The sequence below is a fragment of the Durio zibethinus genome, chromosome 20 (genome assembly GCF_047325235.1).
Source record: "Durio zibethinus cultivar Kanyao isolate XHJ-2024 chromosome 20, ASM4732523v1, whole genome shotgun sequence".
Taxonomy (NCBI): Eukaryota; Viridiplantae; Streptophyta; class Magnoliopsida; order Malvales; family Malvaceae; genus Durio; species Durio zibethinus.
In genome coordinates this window covers 713,621-733,243 of record NC_143181.1, presented here as the reverse complement: position 1 = coordinate 733,243, position 19,623 = coordinate 713,621, and the positions used below count along the sequence as shown (strand labels likewise).

At 34.6% G+C, this 19,623-nt stretch overlaps 2 protein-coding genes across 6 annotated transcripts; both read left to right on the top strand.

The window, feature by feature from the left end:
* Positions 1–2,951: 2,951 nt before the first annotated feature.
* Positions 2,952–7,131, top strand: LOC111315253 (WD repeat-containing protein DWA2-like). 2 transcript variants are annotated; one of them, XM_022916847.2, is made up of 11 exons: positions 2,952–3,057; positions 3,143–3,444; positions 3,859–3,955; positions 4,543–4,584; positions 5,039–5,104; positions 5,575–5,660; positions 5,880–5,925; positions 6,188–6,261; positions 6,358–6,431; positions 6,503–6,561; positions 6,669–7,131. In XM_022916847.2, exons 2-10 carry the CDS (start codon positions 3,401–3,403, stop codon positions 6,511–6,513), a joined length of 540 nt encoding a protein of 179 aa, XP_022772582.1. In that variant the 5' UTR covers positions 2,952–3,057; positions 3,143–3,400; the 3' UTR covers positions 6,514–6,561; positions 6,669–7,131. The 2 variants fall into 2 exon arrangements, with proteins under 2 accessions (XP_022772582.1, XP_089605475.1); XM_089749349.1 differs by lacking the exon at positions 5,039–5,104.
* Positions 7,132–14,421: 7,290 nt separating this feature from the next.
* LOC111315251 (protein EARLY STARVATION 1, chloroplastic-like) lies at positions 14,422–19,136 on the top strand. 4 transcript variants are annotated; one of them, XR_002693270.2, is made up of 11 exons: positions 14,422–15,071; positions 15,465–15,556; positions 15,695–15,888; positions 16,731–16,770; positions 16,909–16,990; positions 17,134–17,211; positions 17,312–17,437; positions 17,769–17,894; positions 18,255–18,294; positions 18,503–18,572; positions 18,712–18,782. XR_002693270.2 is itself a non-coding variant. In XM_022916845.2 (11 exons), exons 1-10 carry the CDS (start codon positions 14,788–14,790, stop codon positions 18,531–18,533), a joined length of 1,089 nt encoding a protein of 362 aa, XP_022772580.1. In that variant the 5' UTR covers positions 14,422–14,787; the 3' UTR covers positions 18,534–18,572; positions 18,712–19,136. The 4 variants fall into 4 exon arrangements, 2 of the variants coding, with proteins under 2 accessions (XP_022772580.1, XP_022772579.1); XR_002693268.2 differs by having other exon boundaries at positions 18,498–18,572; positions 18,712–18,777; XM_022916845.2 differs by having other exon boundaries at positions 17,769–17,890; positions 18,712–19,136.
* Positions 19,137–19,623: the final 487 nt, after the last annotated feature.

Genomic DNA, 19,623 nt, shown 5'->3' with positions numbered 1-19,623 from the left:
CAACCCGAGTTCGAAACCAACCAAAAATAAGTGTAAAAGGCTTTTCACTTCAGTAACATGTTTTTTCCTTCTAAATATTCACGCACATTAACATAATTGGACAAAACTTTTTTATGAACATAACAGTCGACCCATGGCCCATGAATAAATTCATAATTTCACACAAAACACAATATCAAGCACATTCTCATATTTTCATTTTGTAATTATAGTTATTCATTTTTATTTAACAAACACATTTTTCAAAAAATAAAAATTTAAGAATGAAAATTAATTTTTAAAAATAAAGATATTTTCTATAAACAATCTAATTTTCTTTTTCTTTAATCTAGAATAAATAACACTCACATCACATCACATCACATGTACAAATAAATTGAAGGATGAAGCAAATAATACTTTTCATGCATATAAAATTACTGTATTATCAATACTCTTTTTGCCTGTACCCAAACGGAAACCATCATCATAACTTGCTTGAATTTTAGGTGGCTGGCCTAACTCCTGTACGTTACTCTTAACCTTTATCCATCCCATCAATGATCAAATGGACCAAGAGAAAAGAAAATATCTTAACTATTGCTGACACCTACTTGGCAGGTAGTACTTTGCTTTCAAATGTTTTGAAGTGGAAAATGAAGTCATCATCTACTAAATATCTGCTGCGACATATTGTAAAAAAAAAAAAAAATCTGCTCCTATGTACTGTAGTAGATTCAATTTTTTTAAAGGATATTCATTTATAATATATATAAAATTTTATTTAAAAATTTATTAATTTTATTAAGAAAAAGATATAAAAAAATAGAAGTGTCTGGAGAATTTTTTTTTTTATTTTTTAATTGTTAAAGATATTTATAACAAAATTTTAAAAAAGAATTTAATAGAAAATTCTTTAATTTTTTTTTAATTTTTGAAAATATTCATATCATCAATCTATTTATATGTCTCTGGCTACATGGATAAGTTTGTTTATTTGCAACTTTTTTTAGATATTATCACAAAAAATATGCAAATTATCATTTTTTAATGTGTTAATTTTATAATTTTTAACTAAAAAAATTAAATTTTATATATCATTATAGATTATACAAGTTTTATATGCAATTATTAATTAAAGTTCAGTGACTACGGGTAAATTTTAAATAAAAAAAAAAACTTGAAATTGGCAAAGCAAGTTAAGTAAAATTTCAAAAAGGAACTTATGCCAAGTAGAAGAAAAGGAATTGTCGGTTCACATCGCTGCTTTGGTTTGGCAATCGATAAGAGTCATATCAAAAGATGCGCTTGTTGTTGATTAGCCATGTGTCCGTGGGAGCCTGGCATTTCATATTTGGCAACTATATTCGGTATTCGGCGGAAAATTCAAAACCAATTGGTACTAGGAAGGAAATAAATGTAATTTATTGGTTAGTCTTAATTCTTAAGCTTAATAAAATTTAACCAGATGCCTTTTTTTCTTTCCTTTCCTTTGCGTGCAGTACGATTGACGTCTCATGATCACGAAAACATCTCTGGGTAGAAAATTGGCGTAACGTACACCTTTTCCAATCTCATAAATTACCCAACTGTCGTTGTATAAGAAACTTTCAAGCCCTCCTCATCCTGAACCTCGGTCTCTCTATTTTTTTCTAGATATATTACAACACCAGTTTGGCAGTTCCTCATGACAGGTATATTTACCATCAATGTTTGTTACATATCCCTTAAAATATATTAAAAAAATTAACGCAATAAAAGAAATATACATCTGTTCTAACATTGTTAGCAAAATTCAGCTCAAGTTTCACGAAGTAGAGGGGATCGTCAGTCTAAGAGATTCAATTGACAGAAATGGAACCTTGCTCTAGCGCCTTCGTGACATTAAAGAATACCAAGTGAAGAAAGATGAAAGGACTACCATATTGATAGCATGATAGATTTTATGTTGATGCACTTTGGTCTATTTATTTATTTTTTCTTATGCAACAACTAATGATTACATTGTTTTCAATTGTAATTTACTAATAGTGTAATTTAATACACGTGTCATGTTTATATGATTTTAAGTTGAGTTTGACAAAAGGTAGAGAGTAAATATGTTTGTTATTGCAAATTATTCTTCAAGGTCAAAGGCTCAAGACAAAAGGTCCTATGGTTTAGGGTATTCATTAGGAAATGATGGATGTATTGATCAGTTGGATAGCACATAGCCACCATCACCGGCCAATGGCTCAAGGTATAAAAGGTACTATGTAAGGGTTTAAAATCCTAAGTCATATTTTCTCTCCAAGATTATTTCATTATTTCCACCATGAAAATACTTTTGATTTGAGCATGAAAGTACGTTTCAATATCACAATTTCAATGCCCTAATCATTCTTTGTTATGTGACAAATTCAACTCACTACCATCTCATGTATGCTTCTTTCATCGATCCATGATATAAAAAAAAATACAAGTCATAGGAGAGAAATTAAAGCAACTATATATTTTTTACACTTAATATTTCACCTCACCATCTGGCTTCCCTTTCATGCTTTTTTTTACATTTTACTGATTAACAATGTATGGTAATTTTTCCACAGGTTTTATGCAAATTGGCCCAATTCTCATTTGGCGAGTTCATCATTAAAGGGAAAACTAGTGCCCTTCATGATGGTCATTATAATAATAGAGACATTTTTTGATCAGCGCCCGTTTACAAAATTGAAAAGCAAAAGAAAGTAGCTTGTCTAATCCCCTAACAACCATAATCATGTATTTAATTATCACAAGAAAATGCATGACAAACTATCACGAACAAAAACGAGTAAAATCCAACTCCAATCCAGTGCCTAAAATGGCCTGACTAACATGGACTGTCCGTTAGCACTGTGTCAAGCCTATTGGGCTAAAGTGGCCTGTCCAATAACCAGCCCATTGCAAACGGGAAGCGCATCCAAGCCCCATGTAAAGCGACAAGCATTTTAGCAAGATCGTCCGGAAAATTGAGGCGTTTTAAGTACCTTTAACTCATGGAATCCTGGTTCCTTGCAAGGAGGATCTTCTGGCATCGGCTGCGGTCTCAAATATCAGGTCGACCCTCAAAATCTCAGTCCCACTAATTTTACTCGTCTTAGAGTTAAAGTTATAAACCTTACCTTTTTATACTCGCAAGCAGGCAAGATGCATATCCGATGTCAAAGCGGACACGGATCACACCAGGTTCATACCGGAACCCTCAATCTCAGGGAAGAAAATGATATTTTGTTCCTAAATTAATTTGGTTTAATTCATGATCACAGTGTTTAAGTTTTGTCATATTATCTAATAGAACTGAAATCTGCCAGGTTCAGCTGATTCGGCTATCTTCAGGCGGAACAGAGCTCATTTGCGAGGGCTTGTTTTTGCATCGTAACGAGATCTGGGACCTAGCTTCATGTCCCTTCGATCAACGGATTTTCTCAATCGTTTTCTCTACTGGTAACATTTTGATCTTGATTTACGTGTGTTTCTTGCATATTCTGGTTTTTTGGGCTGTCTTTTTTGTTCAATAGGGTGCTAGTAGACTTGATATCGGTAAATCTGAATAGCTTAGTCAACCTTCTTTGTCTGCCTCCCCACCTAGTTCATTGGTTTTGGTGACTTTAGTGCTCAAAAAGAGAAGAGGAAAATAGATCCTTATTGGAAATAATCGGCGTAATTATTCTGTACTAGTGTTTTGGTTGTAAGGGCTTCTAATTTCAAGCTAGGCCATTTGAGGAACCTTGATAGTTCTTTTCTATCTGTATTAGTTTTAGTATCGCAATAATTGGTCTGTAGCAATAGCATTGTCCTGTATAAAGTTTGGTAGCTTAAAGATGGAGAATGGTTTAATAGTTTTCTTTGTTACTGAAGGCGAATCCTATGGGGCTGCAATTGGCAGATCCCAGAGTTACATGGGAAGTTAAATTCACCCCATTTGGACGAATTACCTCCCTTGATGCGCATGTTGGTAAGATTAATTGATGAGTTCCTGATTTAAAACTTCTCTTAAGTTATTAAAACCATGTGTTCTTTGCATTTCATGCAAGGAATTTTTGTAAAATTTATTTTGGCTTATATGTTGATAAGTTGATAATCACTGATGAAGAAAATATTTTCTTATGGAGTTTAGAATGTTCAAAAAAGGTTGCGCAGGTTATTCTCTGCATGCATTCTCTTCTTCTTATCATTGATGATTAATGTAGTAGTTTGTGAATGGTCAGCCTGTAGGTTTTTCATTTATGAAGGTAATACATCATTTCTAGAATGCCTTATTCAAAGACACAACTTACAAAAATTTGCAATTGGTAGAATTAGTTACTCAATTTGTCCCTTTTTTTTTTTTTTTCACTCTCAATATATTCAATATAGCTTCCTAGTGTCTGACATTAATTTTTTTGGCCATTGGCAACTTTGCATTTAACTTCTACTTCATGTTTTTCATGGTAGTTGTGCAGAGACATTCACTACATATCAATGGCAGTTACTATAAACCAACAATTTCTGAATATCTATAATGTATTATAATTTTTAATTCTCTTTCTCATGCTTGTTCAGATTTTGTTATGGAAACCTGGGCGCAATCTAAGGTGTCAGCTGGTATGCTTCATTACTTATCTGGGATCCACATGACATAAATGCTGTTATGGCAACTTGTGAATCATCAGTCCATTTTTGGGATCTACATACCATGAACTTTGTTGTTTCCGTGTATCTTAGTTTCTTTTTTAGTTGATGACTGTCTAATCACCATAGCGGGTGGTCACGTGATATGGTGTTCCATTTCCCTTGTGATTTGTACTCCTCGTACTGAAAGGCATGGGCCCAATTCTAAGAGTTGCAATTCCATCACCTAGCATCCACTAACCAAAAAATGGAGGGGAAGGGAGGAGGAATGTTGTAACTTGCACCTTTAACTGTTGATTTTTTTATGCGTATTATTATACTTATGCTTAAAATGTTCTTATGCTTAAATGTTTAACCTTGATATAATTTATTAAGTTCTCTTAGACTTATGCTGTGGCTGACAACAATTTTATATAATCACTGGAAGGCAAATGCAATTGAGCGTGCCCATATCCACAATGCTAACTATGATGTGAAGAAAAAGAATATGCTTGTAAGGATATAGCTTGTATATTTACTAGTTTAACGTAACCTTAAAATTTTACTGGTCATTGCATTATTTGCTTTTCTACTAACTTTTTTGTGATTTTGTTGCAACATTAATTTTTGAAAATGGCTTTATTTAGGGATGAATTGGCATGTTAAGTTGCTTTTTCTATCAAAAGAAACTTTCTTATTTCTATAACCATGTGAAACCAAGATCTTACACATGTTATGCCTGGATAATTTATCAATTTTTGGATCACTCTTGACAGGTAATAGTATTTTTCACAGGTGTGTGGGCATTTAATTCTTTTCGTTTCAATCATAAGAGAGATTCACTTATAACTAATAGTTGCTGAAATCAGTAAAAGAATGACCAATAGTATAGAAATGGTGATTGTGATTGGTGAATGAACCAATTTAAGTGAGATGGTATTTCTGCTATATATTACTGAGTTATTATTGTCACTTTTATCACAGGTCACTGCAGAAGATGAATCCGGAATACACATATGGGATCTGAGAAAGCACAAATTTCCTGTCAAAGAGCTTCCTGGACATACCTGGTAATTGAGTTGTCTACTTTTGTGGTTCTTTTTGCCCGAAGTCATTTTTATTTTTGATGAACTCTACTCTCTTATCAAAAAAAAAAAAAAATGCTAAACTCTTTTTATTTTTCCACTTTATTGATTTATAGTTAATTTCCCACATGTGAGTTTACGTCCCTCCAAAAAGAAATAGGACTTCTAGTTCACTGATTGTGACCCGTTTAATAATGTTGGCAGGATATGGGTTGTCACGTGTAACCCAGAGTGTAATGGGCTAATTCTGGTTCTCTCTCTCTCTCTCTGAAGCTAATTGGATCTGAGCAATTCATCTTAACTAGGTTCCTTTTTAGGTATAGGTATCAGGGTTTTGGTTGGATTAAACTGGTTACGAATATTCATCTGAATCAACTAGGCATAACAAATTAACAATAACCTTCCATTTAAATGTCGTCATCTCTCTGCATGATGGTTTCACTATAAAAAAACTGCAAATAGTTCTTTCTGCTATATTTTGAAATTTTCTTTGATAAGAGTCCCTTCTGCAGAGCGCTGGCACAGACTCAACTGTTAACTTGTGGCTGGCTCCTGCATCTGCTGGAGATGAATCAACCTCTGAAAGGTTGTTTTATTGTCCCTCATTTGAAATTTTGCCACAGCATCCTTTTCTATTCTCTGATCTACTCTGATACTTTTCCCTTAACGTTTGTTATAACAGCATAGCTGAATCACCCACTCAACAGGCTGACCCATTACATAATTCGTACGGTGATTATGAAGACAGCGTATATGGTAATCAGCACTGCCTCTGTTTTTCACTGTGCTGTTAATATTATCTAACAAGGTTTTAACCATCTTCCCAGGCCTTGCCTAAAGTTCGCGTGAGCCGTGGATATTTGCTTCTCTATCCTATGATGGCAGGGTAAGAACTCTACAAGTCTCAGAACTAGAAACACAAAAGGAACTATCCATTAGGTAGCCATACAGGTGGTTGTAAAATCAATTTGATTTATGCTTTCTTTGATGCAGGTGGTCATAGAATCAATTAGGCCTTTCCTCTCAAGAAAATGAAGGTTATTTGTTGTCCTTATTCTTCAGGAAAGTTTCCAATTATCAACGGCAGTGCTCAAGGTGATGAATTATGCCCAAAATATATAGGCAACTTACAGCTTGAGTACGGTGATACAGCTTAACATGAAGAGGGGTAGCGCGTACATGAATGGGGGCAGTTGACTTGAAAATTGTGTTTCATGACTTTTGCGGCCACTGTATTCTTGATTCGGATTCATACTAGGAGTATAGTTACTAACCATCTGTTCAATGAAAACTGAACCACGTCTTTGTTGTTCTCTTCTCGTGTTTATTTCAACAATGTCTTTAAAATATCTGTAGAAAAGTTTCGAAATTGTACCCTGAACCAGCACCAAACCAGCCACACTGTTCATAAACTAGTTCTCTGCACAAGTAATAAAAGATTCTGCTTGCAAATGAATGTAGTTGCACAGATTCTATTTGTGTTTTATCAGGGTATGGTAAAGCATTAACTGGATAAAAAATTGCATGATTTCTTTATATGTTGGAGAAAAGCTAGCCATAATGAGAAAACAGAAAGACCGTGATCTTAAGTTCACGATTGGGTATCATCGAACCCCTTTTCGAGTCTGAAAATAATATTGAACTTGTGGTTGTGATTTACTGAATTGTGAAGGAGAAGCTGATGCAAACATGAAAAAGCAAGCCTCGGATAACAACACGACCACTAGTAAAATGCAAGCTTTGTGTTCTACGCAAAGCCTGGAGTGCGAGGGAGAAAACATTGGATAAAGGAGTCATTTGGCAGCAATCGCTCGACAAAAGTACAAGGCCACAATCCATAAATAAGATTTGGTTATAGTGCACAGCATCTAGAATTCTTAAAGCGACATGAAGCATATCCAAAAGCACAGGAACACGAGTGTAAGATGGTAATTGATTTGGTTTTCTCGTCCATGGGCAGGCATCCAAGTCTTCGACTCCTTGTTTTTGTTCTTCTTGACACGTGGCTAATTTCCTCACCGTGAAAGTCCTGCCACGTATAGCATGACAAGCAAGCTACAGCGTTTTCAGGTTATCCGCAATTTAATCTCGGGTCAACATGTGCCATGCCATGTCATCAAAGGGTGTGGTGCTAACACGTGGTGACAGCAAGTGGGAGGAAAAGGTTCGCGCCGTGGCCACCATTTCAAATTTCTCATTGCTTCCTTGGATGAGGTGGAGACTGGAGTTTAGACTTGGGAGCGTTTTACATTTCAATTTTTCAATCAACAAGTCATTTCACTTGCTTTTCAAATCTGAGCCCCTCTCGTTTCTGTGCCTGCCAGCTGCCCCATTATCTGTGGCAGAGATTCATTTGCAAAAAATCCAGAAATTGTGTTTGGATGAAATTCTTTCTGAGGAGGCTTTTAACTTGATCATCATGCTACAGTGGCTATCCCCACGCCCTCCATGCAATCGTGTCAATTCATTTTTCACATGTCCACAGAGGAAAATTAAGCAAATTTAGTTGCAATAAAAAAAAGGGCTGAATAGTTTGTACAAATTTGATAAACAACAGAATTAATCATGCACAATGAGTATGTTAGCACTGGCCAAAAAAGGAAAACTATGATTGATTAATTGCGCCTACGTCAAAGTTTGTGAAAATTTTATAGTTATCCTTACTGCTATTAAATGGACATAAAGATGAAAGATGTTGGCGGTTCTTAGGTTTATATAATTTTTGGTGGACAAATTTTTTCTCGCTCCTCACCTCGAAACGACAGGTTGTCACTTATTTTTTTTAATTCTTAACCTGTCGTTCACCCTTTAATTTTTATTATTTAATTTATAAAAAAATTACGTATTTAATTTTTTTTTAATACAATTAATGTCATTTCAAGAGTTTAGATATGTAAATTATATAAATAATTAGATATTATATGGAACCTGATGAAGTGATTAATTTTATTGGACAATAACAATATGGTACACTCATTTCGGTTTTGTTTTTTTTTTTAATTTTTTTAGAAAGCAGTTTTGTCCCTTTAAAGGATCACAAAATCAATAAATGAAGAAAGTGATGGCTGATGTTAAAACAGTGGCAATCCAGATAGGCATGAAGGATCTTGTTGATGTCAAGCTGCGAGGTGGGGACGTTCCTAGAAGAGCATAATAAAGGAAAAAAGGGGGCGAGGTAAAGATACGGTATATTTTTTTATGTTTGTATTTTAATATGCAAATTAAAAAAATTATAGTCACAAAAAAAGTAAGAATAAGAGAAATGTGTAAGATTTATGTTTTAATAATTTTTAGATTTTTATATTTATAGATAAATTATGGAAGACCATTAAAAGATAATAAAGATTATCAAATTGATATAACATTGAACATGTTAAATTGATATGTTAAGTTGGCATAAATAATAAAAGTGCTTTTAATTGCTTGTTAAAGGCCTAAAAAAGAGAACAATATTATTATATTTTTTTTATCATAAAATATCTCCAACACTTTGTTCCCTTACTAGGTTGTCTAAGTATTAGATTGTCGAATGTATGACCGATGTTATAAGGGGAGATGGTTTTAGAGGATAACTAGCTTTGAGCCATTGTTCGACCTTGTGGTTGCTTGATCTTATGCATGTTTCTTGGGTTGAGTGCATAGTCGACTTAAAAGGTTGCTGAGGTAATAATTGTTTGGAATGATTTGAGGTTAGAGTTGGAGTTCGTCTGGCTGTAACGAAACTTGTATTTTATTTCAAAATCTTGGCTTTGAGCTTCCACTTTGAACTTTGATGGTGAATCGAGTTTTCGATTTACCTCGAAGTGCCACTCGATTCATCTGATCTAACTTAAGGTTCGTCTAGTTAGGCTGATCTGACAACATTAAATACAAAGAGCGATAGTTTGAGTGGGAGAATTTAAAGCGGGGAGATGACAATATATCTTTTTGCCTTTACTCTAACAGGTGGCATGATTTGTGCTATTTATCTGGTTTGTAACGCATCTATATAAAAGTTGCTAAGGCTTTAATTTTTCACCTTTTTGCTTTTTTTACTTTTGATTCGACTTGAGTTTTTCGATCTCAAAAGCTTTTCAATCTTTAAAGTTTCTCCACGCTTTCTTCAGTACATATTCTTAATAATGGATTCAAGTATGAGTTTTGAAGAGGCTAGGAGTTATCGAGTAGAACCTAGGAGAGGTCAACACGGACAACAAGATAATGATCTGATCCCACAAACTATCGGGAGTCGCAATTATGAAAAGATGGCCTATTGGTTCAATCTGATGTCCAAAGAAAGGCAGTGATGAAATGAAGTGAATGCTAAGGTAAGAGGAGAACGAGTTCTAAGCACAAAAAAAATGTGTGCTCAAATTAACTTTGAATTGCAAAATCCACCTTTTTTTTTTCTCTTAGTTGATCCATCTTCTCTGGTTGACCCTTTTTCATCATCGATTGTGTCTCATTCTGGGGTTCAATCTCATCAACCCTCTTTTTCTTCTACTCTTCCTCCTATCAATGACCTTGTTATCACTTTCATTTCTTATTCACCAGTTTTAATTAATATCTCTTCATTTCCTAAAGGGTTTCCACCTCGTTATTCTTTCTCTGGGATTAAGCTACTCTCATTTACTGCTCTTATTGGGGATTCTATTCATACTAAAAAGTCAGAGTATTCTGGCGATGGAGATTTTGATGATGAGGGTTTCAAGGAGGAATAAAAGGAAGGGAGTACCCCAATCTAGGAAAGTGATGACGGGGGAAAAAGTTTTGTGGTGTAGGATGAACTCTTCGAGGTCCTTATGTATATTTTTTGTAATCTTGACATGATCTCTAAAGACGTGATAAGCGAACCAAAGGGCAAAACAAATCCTAAAGACTATCTAATATGTGTTCAACTCATCATGCCCGTACTTTGGGTCTAACTTTTTTTTTCCAGGGAAAGGTATAGTATAATAATGTCAAACTCTTTAGATCAAGTCATTGATATACTGGAGCCATATCGGCTTACGTGTATTAAGATTCTTTCATGACCAGTTTGAGGTTCCCATTTCATCATTTGTTTGTTTTAAATTTTAATTATTATAATTTGATTATCACTTAGCTCACTGTTAACTTTATATGGTACATAATAGCCTTCATCATTCTTTATCAACATTTAAACATTCTTTTTTTTCTCCCTTTATTTAGGAAATTTTTTTCTCTAAAAAAACATTGCAACAATAGCATGTGGTATTGCATAATAGCTCAGCTTAATAAGGAGTTTATTATCCATTGTTTGAGCTTAATAAAAAATCGAAAGTTACTTTTTTTTTGCCTAAAAAAGTAAAGAATAAATAAAGATGGTGAGCCTAAAGTTGGAGTTACTCTCAAGGTTAAGGCTTGAGAAATAGAGAGTATATTTGGCTCTTTTATAGATGCATCTGTGGCTTTTTTTATCTTGGATCTATAAGATTTAGATAAAATTTTGAAATATACCCGTGGGATGAGGTTGTTATTGATGCCTACAGGTTTACCTTTCCAAAAGTAATAAATAGGACGAAGCATTGTGGTAAGTTTAAGGTAACATCATAGGATTTTATTTTAACTTGATTTTATCTAACTATTAGTTCGATTTTGCAAAGATGGCCAGCAAGGAGGATTTTGATTTCAAACTATACTAACATGTTCTCAAGCCTAAGAAAGATAAAAAAAAATTAGCTTGGGGCCCTATTTCAGAAGGGAGACAAGGTAATCAACACCTCATTGTGCCACTTTCCCATAAATTGAAATACCAAAGTCAGGGTAAGCCAAGACCTGTCTTCAACCTCGACACCAGCACCACTTTCTCCTACAAAAAGACCATGTGTGGAGGCCTTTTCATCCACATTGGAGAACCTCAAGGCTAGGGTGTTAAGGCCCAGCTCGAAGAAAATCTCCACCATCTTTGAATACACTCCTATCGACGATCTCATCTTGAACCTAATCGTGGTAAAGAGATTCAGTAAAGTCGTAATCCACCTTCTAGTAAGTACTAGCTGTGATTTTAGTTTAGTTTTATTAGTGCTTTTTATTTTGCTAAGTTTAAGGTTGTTTTGTGCAGTTCAATAAAACATTTTCTCTTAACCCTTGAAAAACGCTGGTGATGCCCTTTACCACGCCTACATCACAATGGCCCACTTGCTAAAGGTTGATAAAGACATGGCTGCCTTAGCTGAAGAACCAAAAAGAGCTCAGAATCTTTAAGCAATGTTCGATCTAGTTTTAGCTTATCCCATAAAAAAAAGTTTAGCATAAGAAAAGAATTGACGAGTTGACAACAAAGTTGAAGGCCATTTTAATTGACAAAGCCTCAGTTGACTTGATGAGGGAACAAGTCGAGCTTAAGCTTAATGATGCTTAGGCTGAGACAGCCAAGGTTAGGTTCGAGCTTAAGGCCAGGGAGAAAGGGAAAGAATACTTGAAAAAAAAAACCTATAAAGAAATTCAAAGCTTCTAATGAGTGCTTCTAGATAAATGTGGCATTCTCTAAGAAGAACGTGCTTGGTGTCTTATAACTGGCCAATAATGAGGTGTAGTTTTAAATTTTTCGCCCTAAACCTTGACCTCTCTGATATTGACATTAACAATATTAGATCGATGATTCATCCAAATTAGCCTAATAAGGATGAAAAAAAAAGAAAGATGAGGATAAAGATGAAGATGAGGCTTTGAAAGCTAAGTTGGAGGTAGCTTTGAGGCTTGAGGATGAAGTGCTAGTGATAAAAAAATGTGAGATCATTGTTGTTGCCCCTGTTACTACTCCTATTGAAAAAGGTGCTATCTCTATCGCTGTTGCTGAAGTTGTTGAAAAATAATTTTTTTAACTTTTGGTTTTTGATTTTTTGTAAATTTTGGTTAATGTATGAGGTTGATTTTTGTAATGACCTCGGATAGGGATGATTAGCCTGACCAATAACTTGTATAATTAATAAAAATGAAATAGAAGAAATTTTTTGTTGTGTTTAAGTTTCAGCTCGGTTCTATAATAAATTTTTATTTATTTGCATAAGTTTGAGCACAGTTAACTGAATTAAGGATTTATGTGATCATTTGGATCAAATTAACCTAAAAATTTTTCTTAGTTCTAGGTTGAATTTTTTTAGATCGTTTAGATATAAGCTCGTTGAATGATTTAACTCATGTGTTTAAGTACAAAATAAAATATAACTGTGAGCTCGATTTAGACTAAGTTACTGGTAATAAACCTTTACGTTATTTGCATTTCATGTTATTGGAAAGACATTGCCATTCAGGTTTTATAGTTTGTAGGTATCGTCATGGATGATCTCTTTAACAACATTTGGTCTTTTTTATGTCGGGGCTAATTTATCACCACAGTCATCTACTCTTGAAGCTTTAACTTTTTTAAGTACCAAGTCGTTCTTCTTGATATGCTTATGTTGAACCCTTTTATTATAATAGTTGGCCATTTTTTGCTAATAAACTACTATCCATGTTAAGGCTATGTCTTTCTATTCTTTGACGAGGTCGAGGTCAGTTTTAAGCACTTCTTCATTTTTTTTTTTCAAGGCCAAGTTAACTCTTAAACTCAATATGCCAATCTCAATCAGTCTCACAGCCTCTGTTTCATTGTTATTGTTGAAACCAACTTAAACAAGGAGTTTGCTAGTGAATTCTCTGACCTCAGTATCTTTTTACCATAGCTTTCTTAAAACCAACCACCAAAGCCAACATTTTATTAAGATACTTTCTAATTTTATCTTTCTGAGCTCTGAACTCTCAATTTATTTAATCGACCAGCAGTTGGGAGTCGTTATATGTGGTTATGCATTAAACGTTCAGCTTAATTGTCAACTTTAAACCCACTATCAACGTCTCATATTCGACCTTATTATTGGATGCCTTGAACTTGAATATCAAGGCATATGGGTACTGTAGCCCTTCAAAGCTAATCAGAATGAGGTATACTCCTCCACTATGGTTTGTGATCGATCTGTCAACATAAAGCTTCCAATCATCTTTATCTAAGGTTTTTTTTTTCTCAGATTGTTTTCTCAAGTATATCGAAGTGAGTTCTACGACAAAGTTTGCTAGTACCTGTGATTTTAAGACTAATTAGATAATATGTGTAAGTCGAATTCATTGAGCTCTACCACATATTTAATTAATCTTACCAACATTTCAAGCCTCTATAAAGCCTATCTCAGTAGCTGATCGGTTACTATATGAATAATATGAGCTTGGAAGCATGGCCTGAGTTTTTTTAGATATACCGAAGTGAGTTCTACGATAAAGTTTGTCAGTACCTGTGATTTTAAGATCAACTAGATAATATATGTAAGTCGAATTCATTAAGCTTAACCACCCATTTAATTAATCTTACCAACATTTCAAGCTTTTATAAAACCTTTCTCAGTAGCTGATCGATTACTATATGAATCATATAAGCTTGAAAGCATAACTTGAGTTTCTTGGCTGAGGTGATAATGGTATAAGTTGATATTTCTATATCATTATAGTTAGTCTTTGGCTTTATTAGTACTTTACTTACAATAAAAATAATACCAAATTAATGTAACACTGAACATATTAAATTAATCTAATATGTTAGATCAACATAAATAATAAAAATGTCTTTGATTAACTGATGAAGGGCTAAAAAAAGAAAAACAATATTATCTTTTTTATCATTTAATGCCCCTACCAGATAAAAAAAACCCGTAAAGTGAGACCGACAGCTTGTTACGTGTACGTTTAAATCCCGTGATTCGCATTGCAGAGCTCTGAAGGGTGAAGAGCCACCGATCTGATCTCACCCTCTCTCTCTGTCTCTCAACACTTTTGCCTGCGCACCTTCCACGTCTTTTAATCAAATTCTCTCCGTCTTGTTTAAAGTCCTCTCCCCGTCAAATGTCCCCCCAACGCAAAGATTCTCCCGAGATTCTCTCATCCACTCCCTTTGGCCGCCTCTTCCTCTGATTTTATTTCCTAAAATACCCCTTCCCAACTCTTTCTTAATTTCTCCCATTTCCTCCAAACTCCTCATAAAAAATAACGCTCCTCATCTCCTTTTCTAAAATTTCCTCATTATTATTATTTTTTAATTTTCTAGGGTTTTTCTTTGGGCTCGTCCATGGCATTTTCTTAATCAATGGCGGCGAGTTCCGGAGGATTCGCGACCCAGCTTGAGTTCAAGCACTATGTTTTCCATGGATTGGCACCGAGTGTAAAACAGAAATTGTGCTCTCGATGTGATCGATTCACAGTTTCGAGTCGAATCAGTTGCTGCTGCTCTGATCCGGTGGTCCCGATCCGGATAACCACCCGTTCGGTCAAGAGCAATGAGAAGGTGGAGGACTGGCGGTTCGACTCCAAGAAAATCCCTCACAGGGTTCGAGTCCAGGCCTCCCCTGCAATGCCTTTTGTTTCTGCTCAGTACGTCACACTTTTAGCCTTCTGCATTTTTTTTTTTTATCAATTTATCGAGGAGTGTGTGTGCTTATCGTATATTTCGCCATATTCGCGTATGTTTATACTCATATTGCTCCTTAAATTGAATAATGGAATTCTTAATTTATTATTTACACCTTTTTTTTTCTGAACCAAACAACAAGATAAATAACTTGCTAATTTAGATATTTCATTTTGAGAATAGGATGTTGAATTTTTATGATTTCAGGATCAATTTGTTTGTTCCTTTTCATTGTGAACTTTCAAATCCCAAATCTTGTTGGTTGAATTTTGATGCAAGAACTTAAGATGTTGTGTTCATTACCAAAACTTGTAATGTAATGTTTATTTCATGTTATGAACTTATGATTGTTACAGATCTAGATTTCCTTCCAAACAAGAAAAGTTCTACCCTCGGTGTACTCCCCGAAATTCTGGTCCTCAGTCTCGTGATACTCCACCAAAAAGAGGTAAGTCGCAATGCTCATTAAACTATGGAATTTTATTATGAAATTCTTGCTGTGTTTGTATGTTCTTTAGGGTTTTTAATGTTATATAGTTTCCATCCTAATAAAGGATATGGTCGTTTGCTTCTTTCTTCATTGTAGACACTGGTATTGCAAATGAGGAGGACTGGGGCATTAGCTTGTTAAATGAGAATGTTAATGAGTCTGGCACAAATGAAGATGGCAGTACCTGGTATCGAGAAAGTGGAGAGGACCTTGGTGAAAATGGATACCGGTGTAGATGGACAAGGATGGGTGGTAAATCCCATGATGGTTCCTCAGAATGGAAGGAAACGGTATAAAATCATTTTTGTTATATGAAATTTAGATGTATGAGTATGTTGCTCTTAAATGGCAATTGTGAAATAATTCCTATGTTCTTCCAAACATCGATGAAAGTGAGCTTGTGACTGTAGATTAAAGCAATTAGGTACTGTGTTTGCCAGCATGGTTGTTGTAGATAATATGGCAAAATCATGAGCGATGCCCATATTAACTCAAGCATTTGAAGAGGACTCATTCTTGGGATAAACTTCTTTCTGTCTTGGCCAGATTTTGGAAACTATTTCTTAGAGGTCATCATGTTGAATGTGAAATTTGCTACTTGGCTAGCCTACTTTGCAAATTGTTATCCTAGCCTAACATATTTTTTTGTTTTCAAAATGGTCAATATATTCAGTGGCATTTTTTATATTATATATTTGTTATTATTATAATGTAAAAGAAATAACTCAAATTCTGTTTAGACATATTCTTTAGTGCTTTGCAACAAAGATAGATTGATCAGTCAACTTTTGGATTGCCCACTCTCTTTGTTTATTGTTTATTCTGGGAGTGGGGTGCTGAGTTGTTGGGATAGTGAATCATCTTTCTGGTGAGGCTATGTAAGTTGGAAAGGATTTAGGGGAGTGTAGTTTAAGAGATCTAAGCACCCAAAAGAGGTTACTGACTTCAAATCTTTTAGTTAAATTGTGGAAGAAAAGATGATGTGCTTCAAGATTTCGAGAATGGCATCCCAAAACTACAAGAAAACTGTAATCATTTTTCTAAATCCTGTTACATAACATTGTTTTTATAACTCCATTAAGTATCATCCCAGGTGGATGCATTTAATTGGATTTATTGATCTCCTTGACAGTGGTGGGAGAAAAGTGACTGGAGTGGATACAAAGAGCTAGGTGCTTTTACTTACCTTTCCATTGCTTTATTCTATAAACTAATTGTGATAATTTCTAATGGTTTATTCTTGCTTAAATGATTCTAAAATCATCCAAGCATAGATTTGCCTAACTTTTAGTAAAGTTGGCTTCTCATAGGTGTCGAGAAATCTGGAAGAAATGCTGAAGGAGATTCATGGTGGGAAACATGGCAAGAAGTGCTTCATCAAGATGAATGGAGGTCTTTATTTCCACATTATCACCTTAACAGGAAACACTTAACTTTAAATCCACAAATTACCATACAAAGATAAACAGGATATTTCCTGTTTACCATGCATGCAATTTTTCATCAATGCAATCATTACATCTTTAAAACTGCAGTAATTTAGCAAGGATAGAGAGAAGTGCTCAGAAGCAAGCTAAATCGGGCAGTGAAAATGCTGGTTGGTATGAGAAATGGTGAGTTATATTTCAATGGATGATTTTCATTCATATTATATATGCAGCGGAGCAATGGCAAAATATATAGTTTATATTGATGATAAACTTATTTTGGTAGGTGGGAGAAGTATGATGCTAAAGGCTGGACAGAAAAAGGGGCTCATAAGTATGGTAGACTGAATGAACAGTCATGGTGGGAGAAGTGGGGAGAGCATTATGATGGAAGTGGATCTATTCTAAAATGGTACTTTTCAATTATCCTTTATGCAGAAACGCTCATTTTACTAGTGGACTACTAGATTTTATACTGTTAGTAGTTTGAATTCGTGATCTTTTTTTGCAACAATTTACTATCTTCAGTTGGTTATTATACCTTGTTTTATCTGGAAAGATTGAGATAAGTTAGATTATTTGAAATTTCAACAGCATTTCTTTTGATCTTCTTCATAAGAATGCTTCAACTGATATTGAGATTATAAAGTTTTCTTCTTTTATATTTTCCTATTTGGTCAGGCCTTCCCACCTCACATGCTTTCCTATGGTTATGTTAAAGTTTCTATTTTGATAATATGCAGGACAGATAAATGGGCTGAGACTGAATTGGGAACTAAATGGGGAGATAAGTGGGAAGAGAAGTTCTTTGCTGGTATTGGTGCACGTCAAGGGGAGACATGGCATGTATCTCCGAGTGGCGAACGTATGTATGGTCATATCATTCTATTTGCAATGATGCATAATTTTCCACAGTTTATTGTTTTCAAATTTAGGTTGTACATAATTTTCATTTTGTCAGATTAATTTCCTTTTTGGCAGTAATCATAGTTCATGTTTTTCATTTTGTTGAAACCTTATTCATTGGTCACCATCATCATTCACAAGAATGGACTGACAGCTATATTAACCTTTTTTTTTGTGACTCTAGGTATAGAAGTGACCTAAGGGATGTTTTGCCTAAAATTCCACTGTAGAGTTCAATCATCGAGATATTTCATATTTGCATTTATTGTTGCTCATTCAATTTATTTTAATTTTTTGTAACTAAGATATTCTTGGTCTCATAGGTTGGTCAAGAACATGGGGTGAGGAGCATTTTGGAAACGGGTATGGAACAGTTTCTGAAACCCTTCAACAAACTCTTCTCATGTTAGCTAGAATTTCCATGTTTTTACTGCTCATTTGCTTATGCTGAATGCATTCTGATAAATATTGGATTGTGTTTTTATTTTTTGTTTATCATGACTTTCTCTATGATGCATTCTACACGGGAGATACTGATTCCCTTTGCCTCCTAATCTTCTAAATAGTAAAGTTCACAAATATGGGAAGAGCACAACTGGTGAAAGCTGGGATATAGTTGTTGATGAGGGGACGTATTATGAGTAAGACCTTGCGCTTTTAGCTTAGTTAAAACAGTTTTAAACATGCTCTTTTTTGGGTAAATGTGAGAAGAAAAACAGTTTTATACAGATGGAAGTAGTTTGCAACAGAAATATGACAAGGTTTTCACTTATGTTGAAGGGCTGAACCTCATTATGGATGGGCAGATGTGGTAGGCGACTCAAGCCAGTTGCTTACCATCCAACCTCGGGAGAGGCCTCCTGGTGTCTACCCAAACCTTGATTTTGGATCATCACCACCTCAAAATGATGACCAACCTGACAAGCCTCCAACATCAGAATGAGGAGGCTGTTTTTTTTCAACCGCCCCATATTTATTTTGTTTTAGTTGGTTTAATCAATTAATCTCCAATCATATTGGTTTAGACTTGTGTATCAGAAGGTTTTGGATTATTGCTGTTCGATTTATTCATTCTTTCAATGGTCAGCACATTCCACGTTTGTTTGTTGGTTGAGGTAGGTATGGGTAGGGTATGAGGTGGATATATTTTTCATCATATTTGTATATTTATATTTATATTTAGATTCTTATTTTTTTTCAGTTTATATGTTTATGTAATTTTATAACAAATGTATTAATATATTTTTAAAATATTAAAAATATATTAGTTTAAATTAATTTAAATATATAATTTATAATATTTAATAAAAATTTTATTTATTAAAAGTTTGTCCGAACTTTGAAATTAGTAGGTCAATAATGGGCCCATTTCGTCGTCGTTGGGCTAGATTCTGGGTGTATAGTGGATCTCTGGGTATCAATTCGGCCAACTTTGGGCCTTAAGGGTCAACTGTTGGTCCAATTTTTGGGCTGATGTTGGGCATAATAGGCCTAAGTAGATCAACTGTGTCAAATCCCGGGCCTACAGCAATAGGGACCCAAAAATGTTGGTCCAATCAACTTTCGACCAAAACTTGGGCCTTAGGTAACAGAGGCCAAAAAATCTGTTTTAGTGGGTGAACTTTTGGGCTACAATGGGCATAATTGGGCTTAGTGGATCAACTTTGGGAAGAGAATTGGGCCTTAAGGTAA